The 9552-nt window shown below is 37.1% G+C and overlaps 1 protein-coding gene across 2 annotated transcripts; it reads left to right on the forward strand.

Annotated features, from left to right (window-relative positions):
- The first annotated feature begins 222 nt into the window (after nt 1-222).
- On the forward strand, nt 223-8105 carry LOC111865173. 2 transcript variants are annotated; one of them, XM_023852964.2, is made up of 5 exons: nt 223-570; nt 1421-1511; nt 3476-3594; nt 5509-5668; nt 7006-8105. In XM_023852964.2, exons 1-4 carry the CDS (start codon nt 426-428, stop codon nt 5640-5642), a joined length of 489 nt encoding a protein of 162 aa, XP_023708732.1. In that variant the 5' UTR covers nt 223-425; the 3' UTR covers nt 5643-5668; nt 7006-8105. The 2 variants fall into 2 exon arrangements, with proteins under 2 accessions (XP_023708732.1, XP_023708731.1); XM_023852963.2 differs by lacking the exon at nt 7006-8105 and having other exon boundaries at nt 5509-6416.
- The last annotated feature ends 1447 nt before the right edge of the window (nt 8106-9552 follow it).

Here is a 9552-nt window from a genome sequence, read left to right on the forward strand (position 1 = left end):
ATGTGTGTGTAAGGATGAGCCACAAGATCCCGTCCTTTGCACTGCGACCTTCAATGACCTGTTTCATTTACAATAACATAGCTGTTGCACGACAAGAAATATAATATGTGCACTATGGTTTGATCTACCTCGACAACCCTGACTATTCACCACTCAGCGTTAGTAGTCTTTGGTCTACGAACAGATACATGGTAAAACATCTGTGGTTGCGGTAAATTATGTGACGTTAAGTACTGAAGATTACAGACCTTACAGACGTTCGTAGGAAATTTGATATCAGTCCATTAAATTATCCCAGAGAGTAGTACACCATATGAGTCGAACAACTTTTACACGTGCATTTAATATAAATAACTGAAATACAAAATTGAGTTTAAATTACATGGGAGTTGATTAAGTATCGAAAAGTTTACTGTACAGTCAAAATGGACCAGAAATTGTTATATGCTTTTCGAGGTTGGATTGCGTTTGTTGCTTTCATGGACATGGGGACAGCTGCCCGGTGTTATATAGAAAAACGTTCATTTCTTGGCGAGCATTCATATAAGAAAACTATTGGACTTCAGTATGGTAAATGACTTTGTAAAATTCTAAGAACTGGAATTTAATTTGCCCATTTACCGCCCAAGTATTGAAAAACACCAATGGATTTTTTTGGCAGATATGGACAGAAATTGAAAACTATCCCATGTGTGATCAGCTTTACAGACTGTACAAGAAACTTTTATCATTCTAGTTTCTATGCTGACTGTGGTGCAACTTACATATTGGCTTTGTAGCAGGTTATTTCACAGTGCAAACTGTCTTGGCTTTGTTTTGAATAAAATGTGAATGTGGCAGGTTTTCTTAGTGTTCTCCTTACCAGCTGGTCATTCCACCAATATTTAGGACTCTGTTCATGTGTTGTTTGGGCTGACCAGTCACTATCATACATCTGACTATGGAAACTTAATTTTCCTATACCTTCATAGAATTAAATTTTGTCATTTTGTTCCCTAATTTAAGACACCTGTTTGTAGATTGATTGATTGATTGATTGATTTATTTCGTCACTGTAGATCATTTTACATGATATATGACAAGTCAAGTTAATTCTGAATATTAACAATTTGATATATAAGTAGATTAAATAGTTACAATTTTTTACTGCTGATTACAATTTAGAATTAGTTAGATATTCTTATTTGTGGAGAATTTGATGGAATGAACATGGATGGAAGATGGATAGTTGAGCAAACATACTCACAACACTTCTTTGAGGTGTCACCATAGTATGGAATCTGTCAGTATCATAATATTATAAGTCATTGTCCCTGTTCCATTGGATGTGTGCATAAAATGTTATTCCTGTGGAGGCTGACATATGTAAGCATACGTGTTATAGGTTTATCAATATCTTAATAGAGAATTTTTGTTCCAGAGGATCCTACACTGCCAAGAATATTAGGAGTTTATTCAATTTTGAAAGCTGTTGCCTTAATTCATTGCACATTATATATACATTATAAACCGTGAGTATTGTTTACTGCATGCAATATAAACAATAACAATGTTTTAACCACAATTAATATGGTTTATCCCTGTCCTGGAGCTAGTCACTGTTTATCATTTGCCCTGTGTTGTGCTACTGCTTCCTGTCTGATCCAACATTGAGGAACCCAGAATGTGCTTAGCATATACTCCATTAAGAATGGCACAGAATCCAACACAGTGCAAAAGACTGCCAAAACCACAGACATAGCATTTAATACACTTTAGCATAACAAGAACTGGGAAATTATTTGCAGGTTGAGCTGATGCATGAATACTGCATCAATTGCCACATTCCCTGCCCAGACAGTTTCTGTCATAGTAAAAGTGCAGCAGTCTCATACAGTGAAGCTGGCATACCAGTGTTACAGGACATGCTGAAAATGTTCCACATGGACTCAGATACAATCTCCACACTTACACAGATTCTGGATCACATGCTGTAATCATTCTCTGGATATATAGGACACTTCTTACTGTGTGTTTTCTCTGAGTTCTGTGTGTGGACTGGTTCGATAAACTTCATCTTTTAAATATCCCACAAGAAGAAACCACATGGAGTAATTTCAGGAGAATAAGGTGGCCATAAACCACAAGTTATAACCCAGTCAGACACTGTTAATATCTGGATTAATGAGCAGTTGTAGAATCCTGTTAGAAACGCCATAGGATTCTACTTTTGTCTGTTGAATTCATGATAAGTAGCTGCAGTATTTGCCCATCAGAACTGTTTCTGTATAAAACACAGAGCCAGTTATCCTCCCCACACTCAGGGTTCTTTAAACACCAACTTTCATTGTGGAATGGAATACTGTGTGTAAAGTGTAGATTTCTTGCATTTCTTTGTCTCTGATTTTATATGTTAACATGCCCAAAAATTAAGTAAACTACTTTATAAGGCTATAGTTTCATAACTATGTAGTGGTTCCCATGGGCATAGCTACCAGGATGCGGGGTGATTACTCGCCTATTACGCGAGCGCTACGTTACCGCTACGTGCAGCTGGGGGGGTAGGGGGTCAACATGTCACAATACTTATGTTTTGTGAGCAATGCATTTAAGAGAAAACATTAATGCTGGGATCCAGTTTCATCTAACTTTTTTTATGTTAATATTTATACTGAAGTCCTGATTTCCTGTTTTTTAACATGCCATTTCCTACTTACTGACAATATTCTGAATAACGTTTCTGAACTCACGCTCCAGGAAACTTTCTTCTGAATTTCCTCGTGACTTTTTGTAGCTTCATATAAACATTCCTGATGCAATGTAAATGTACTCATGTCCTATACAAAGGAAATTACCACAGCAAAAGACTGCGTCACACATGAAAATCGTCACATCTCACCATTGCTGGTTCATCACGGTAGGCAGAACATGGTATATCAATGCTCACATACCTAGTAATCAATCTACATATTATCACTATTATTTATTATTATGTGGCTGCTACATGAGTTACGAATATATATAGGAAATAAAGTACCAGTTCACAAATCTGGTGCAGAAAAATATAGCCTACATTACTGGCAGTAAATATAAGAAAATATGGACATAATATAACAGTTTGCCTGGTCATATTAAGGCTAAGGGAATTTAAGTTACAGACCTATGGTCCATTCGCAGAGACGAGACAGTTAGCATAAACAAAGGAAGCCCCATGTCGCTACAGCTGACAGCAAGGAGTGGACAAAGCGCGCAGTTACTTCAGTGTACTCACTGCATTCGGACGCACGTTAACCTGCATTCAGACTGAACTTTGGATGCCCCTGCAATTGTACATGCATCACATGATCGCTGCATGATTTCATTCAAAGAACGAAGGAGATACCGCGTGCATTTGTTTACGAGGACTCTCTCGTCTCCACGAATGGACTGTAAAATGAATCCTTATAATATAATTTTATTGTAATTCCACAATTCATGCAGATTTCAATTGTTGCAGAGTGATCAGCTTGGGAATCTGTTCCCTTGTTGTAACAATTCTAATGTACTGCTCTGAGGTGTTATATTTCTGCTCCACAACACTGTCTTTCTACGTGATCTTCCCATGTGTACTGAATGGTGAGTATGTGCAGTAAGAGTATGAAGCAACACTTCTTGTGCTCTGTACACAGTATCGATTAATGACAGGTGGGATTATGTACACATGAAGACAAGGAATTTAGTCCCTCTTATTTTTGGCTATTTACCATTTTTCCATGTAGCCATATGCAACTGACATCAGTTTCATGGTCTTTAATGGCTAGTAACAGTCCTCAAAAGTGGACACAGCAGTCAGAACTCCTTAATCAACTCTCCTTACAGTTTCTGATAAACTGTCACAGCTGAGTAGTTGATCTGTCTGTTGTTTATGCTGCTGCAGGATTTATTAAGGATAGCTATAACCGCAGCCCAGTTCACATATTTGGTAATGACCATGACAAATCAAAACCTGATTGAGGAGGAAATTAAGAGGAGACTGAACTTGGGTAATGCTTGCTACCATTCAGTCCAGAACCTTTTGTCTTCTTGGCTGCTGTCCAAAAACATAAGAATTAGAATATACAAAACTATAATTTTGTCTATGGTTCCATATGAGTGTGAAACTTGGTCTCTGACATTAAGGGAGGAACATAGACTGAGGGTGTTGAGAATATTTGGACCGAAGTGACAGGAGGTTGGAGAAAACTGCATAATGAGGAGCTTTATAACTTTTACTCTTCTCCAAGTATAATTAGAATGATCAAGTCAGGGAGGATAAAGTGGGAAGGGCATGTAGCATGAATGGGGGAGAATAGAAATGCATATAGGATATTGGTGGAAAAACCAGAAGGAAAGAGACCACTGGGAAGACCAAAGCATAGGTGGGTGGACAATATTAAAATGAATCTTAGAGAGATAAAATGGTATGGATTGAATTGATCTGGCTCAGGATAGGGACCAGTGGAGGGTTCTTGTGAACACGATAATGAACCTTCAGGTTCCATAAAATGCTGGGAAATTCTTGAGTGGCTGCACAATTGGCGGCTTCTCAAGAAGGGCTCAGCAAGCTATAAGAATGCATAAAACCATTTATTCTTCTTTTTCTTAGATATTATAATTAATAGGATTGTGCTGCATCTGCATCCTTGGCATTCAAGAGCAGAGTAATAGAGGAAAGTGATCGTCCAATTATGGTATTCAAAGTAATCAAATTAGGCAAGGTTATCAGATGCTTAATTTTTTAAGAAGACTACATTTTCAAATTATCTTTTCCATTGTTTGTTTCATTGTTCATAATTGGTGCATCTTGAGAGCACAGAGAACATTATACAATCTGTATGGTCTTTTATTTTGACCAGTTGACCTGCAGGATGAAATTAGGTACTATTTTTTTTAATATGAGCTATACTTGTGCATATAAGTTCATTTAGTGTTACCATGGAGGAAGGATTTTTGTGATGTACTAGAAGGATTTGGTGTGTTAACCCCTTCAGTTTGTGTTCCCTAACATATACACAAAACTGTAATGATCCCATATGATACTGCCATCTTCTGAAAAACACGAGAAGTGTATGGAAGAACTGTCATACAGCCCAGTAAAACTGCAAGCTATGACTAACACTGTGCAGCACTAAGCTCAAAAGTTTTCCAGTATATACCAAGTAGTACCACAGAGAGAAACAGAAAGTTCTGGGAGTACTACCGAAGGAGTAGATGAGTTAATACAGTATAGCAGTCTTACCAATTTAACAGTTACAAAAATACTGATCTGAGGAATGAAAGTAGTTTTTACTATGTGTCAGATGATCAAAATAAAATACAGAAAAAGTGGTTAAGTAGTAACTTATAGGCTATTTTAAGATGGAGAAAGACAAGGTTATAAATGGGTACTTGTACATTTCATATTGCTACTTCTGTCTTGTCTCAAAATAAGTGAGGCTCTTATGGTCACTGTTATAGCAACAGGTATGCTGCAGGATTTTAGTGATCTGAAATTGCTTACTCTATATGCAGCCTTGACACTGATAGGATTGATCGTCTTACCCAAGAGATTGATAGATGTTCCTATAGTTGCTGAAGAGGAAAATGCTGAACTGTTGAGGCAGGCAACAGCCTTCAAACGGAGAAGACCTAAAAAAGTCAACTAATATCAGGTGCCTACTGCCATTTACAGGTGAGGTTAAAGTGAAGGTATATGCATAACTTTGATAGTGCTTGAGGGGGGGGGGATGCAGAGGGATATGACCCCACTTCCTTTTACAAATTTAAAAGCCATCCCACTTCTTTCACCTCTGACTGTTTAACGCTCCATATTCCTTACAAAGGTATGTCTACAGCCTTCCTAAAACCATCCCACCACCGCTTCTTCTCCACCTCAAGTGCTGCCTATAGAATATGAAATATTCCGTGACATGCATGAAGTTGGCTGATCAAGCCAAAATGATTCTGTAAGTGAAATTATAAAAATAGTGTTGTGATAAAGTGTACATGGACAATTACAAGAAATAAATATATGTAACAACTGTGGTCTTTTTTCCTGATTGAGCATCTCAAAAATATCTATTCTGGTCATTTTCAAAGACTGTGATAAAATATTTGTTACTAGTCAGTATTCATGCTCATCATAAGTGCAGATACTGAACCTGCCAATTACAAATGTTGGACTTGCTAGTTTGTTTTTTTAGAATAATGATATGAATATGTAGCATAAATTTGGTAGTTTTATAAATATCTTACAAGTGAACCTGTGTATAAAATAGTATATACTGCTGCCTACTGCCAGGAAATAAAACAGAATTTTAGCTAATGTTATATCAAGCCATATATTATACAGAGGAATGTTTTTACTAAGACAAAACAACTCTGTCCAGTGTGACTATTGGCGTTTTTACTACTTCAAAACTGAATGCCCTTACATGTTTCGGTCCTTATAGACCATCATCAGAGGGAACATCGACACTTTTTTGGAAACTAATGTCACAATGGGTGTTTTGTGTGTTAAAATACATATATAAAAATGTTTGTAATGCACATTATATACAGAATCCAACTTTTCCACAATGACAGCAGCTTTCTTGGTATATTAAAGTTTTTTAAAACTTTGTTATTTAAGTTAAAATTTATAAACCAAGTAGATTCGTGTCCTTTCTCCTATCGTCTTTCTTGATGGGGGCTGAACTTGTGCTGCCTGTCTCNTGAAAAAGTATCGATGTTCCCTCTGATGATGGTCTATAAGGACTGAAACATGTAAGGGCATTCAGTTTTAAGCAGTAAGAACTCCAATAGTCACACTGGACGGAGTTGTTTTGTCTTTGTAATTTGTTAGTGTGACGGACCAGAATGAAACAAATCAAATGTTTTTATTGTATGTAAGATCACTGACTGAAAATGGTAGTTACTTCTAATTTATTATGCATATTTCATATTACAACAGATGTTTTGCTTGTGACATTGTGGTGGTAGTTTACTGCATGATATAGAGGCAATAACAGGGGTTTTCCTTCTATGCAGTGCTAACTCTCACATCATTCACTACTTCAACAGATCATCATCAGTGACTACTGTAAAAAGGCAAAACAAACTCAACATATTTTATAAGAACTTCTAGAAGTGACCCTCCTTCTGCCTTCAAGACTGCTTCACAGCACGCAGACAAAATTTGTGACACATTCATCCTTGGGAACTGAAGCAATTAATTAAACATTCTCTTTTGTTCTGGACAGCTTTCTTGGTGCAAGGATTATTTTTGCACAGTCCTTCCTTTAGAGATAAAATCACAGTAACTACCATCAGGAAATCTAAAAGGGCAGAGCCCTCTGTTGATTATTCTGTTCTCAAACACCATACCATACTGGAAAGAACCATACTCTTCAGCTGTAAATTTTCTGAAGGAATTCAATACATCACTCATGCAGTGATCTGAATTCAGTTTCTGAAAAAGTATCAGGCCAGTAATTAGCCACACACTTGCACATTTGCAGCACATAACACTAATATTTCTATACTATGTAATGACACTTGTTGAATAGCATGACAGTATTCTTCCTTCCGTATTCATGCAATTTGTGTGTCTATGTTACCACCAAGGTACAGCCTCGTCAGTTATGAACAGCAGCTGGGAAAACACCTTTAGCAGAATGATTTTTCTGTTTGAGCCATGCCTCCATTATGCACATTTTGCAGCATACAGTTATCTGACAAAGCAGAACCTTTAATGACTGCTTAACTAATCACAGTATGTTTTTTGAACGTGCAAATGACTCAGCATCATATCGGCAAGTTACAGATGATCACAGGCAAAACATCTACATTTATGGTGCTGCTATGTTTCCTTCATGCTTGAATCCCCTGTTCTATGTAATTTATTGTCTCACGCTGTATTCAATTTTAAATATTTGTAATAAAAATAATTGATTAATGAGAACATAATGTTGAAACTTTGTGTTATAGAAGAATACTTCCTCTACTTCTGTTCTTGTCTTGCATGTGTTTCATTATGAATATTACCACATTTAATACTGGAATAAAATCTGTGTTAGAACCTAATTAATTAACCTGCTGGCTTGATTTTCATCAGTGTAGTCACAGAATGCTGAAATATATGTGCATTTTTTTTTCCTTGGCACTACAGCCCCAGTGGGCCTAGACCTACCTCCATGAACTTCTCCGTTCACTTCAGTTTTCTAGATCTTACACATTCGGTAGGACTCCTTGGGTGGGTGATCAGCTCGTCGCTAGGCCTCTACCTGTACACAAACACAGAAAAACGCACACACACAAACTACACATCCATGCCCTGAGTGGGATTCGAACCCAAGATCCCAGTTTCCAAGCAAGTGAAGACAGTACATGCCTTATGTCGCTCGGCTACCATGACTGGCATATGTGCAATAGTTGATCCTAATTATCAGAAGGGTCAGCCAGCTATTTCTAGTACTGTCACAGGTGAGATGTAATGGGGCTGGCAAATGAATAGTTCCCACATATTAACATAAATAGTAAATGTCAGCAATTTATTTTCTGTGAAGACTGGTTCAGTCAAAATACAGTGCCATGTTTCTAAAAAGTTGAAAAATAATCCAATTTGCTCTTCTATAACATTTTACAGAAACACTCCCAGGTGTACATTTATAACATACTTTTCACTCAATCTGATGTTCTGAAGGTCATATCGAATTTAGTTACAGTTTGTATGTATATTTTAAAATATGGACCTCCAATACATCAACTTAAAGTCGGGCTTCCTGAAGGCAATAAGGGACCCAAGGGATCTGCAGTCTTTGCACACCTATGCCACATAACTTACATTCCAGATTATCATCATCACAATGGCTGTTTTGTTTATAACAGTGTAGAATGCTGTGGTAAGACTTCATTGTATTAGAAATGTTCAGACTCCTTTCCCCCCCCCCTCTCTCCAGATTGCAAATTTGAGGCACTTTTTCTGACTGCATTTAAAACTTATTTTGATAACAAGAGTTCAGACTATAACTGTTACGAGAACTAACAAATTCAAATTATGAGATTTCTATTTGTTGTCAGTATAATGTGAATCCTAGACTCTCATGACCTCATGAAATTACTAACAATTCATTACTTAATGCATTCCAAATTATATTATATACATATATATTCCAAAATATATAACAGTAGTGCAGTAGTACTGCATTACAAAGGTTTAGGAGGGATAAAAATTAATTCCACCGACTTTGGCCATAAGGGATGAAGCCCCAGTATTATCAGAGCCTTTAAATGTAATTAAAGATGGGCAGCTGGTTCCTCCGAAACGTTAGTAAATACCATACTACGCGGTGTCACATATCTGAAAACAGTGAACATCTCAGTCACTTCCTAATGACGAAGAAACCTCTCTGCTTCGTGAACTATCATGTACAGAATAGCAATCCTTTCTAATTAGTGTAACTCTATTATTCCAAACCAATCCGTTCATTACCAGTGATTACCACCACGTGTCCTGTCGGACTGTGTCAGACGCTCCGCCCGTCGTTAACCTAGGTTGTTATGCTTGTTATCAGTCGCCTGTTTCACAGAGCTAGC

This window comes from Cryptotermes secundus, unplaced genomic scaffold (genome assembly GCF_002891405.2).
Source record: "Cryptotermes secundus unplaced genomic scaffold, Csec_1.0 scaffold178, whole genome shotgun sequence".
Lineage (NCBI taxonomy): Eukaryota > Metazoa > Arthropoda > Insecta > Blattodea > Kalotermitidae > Cryptotermes > Cryptotermes secundus.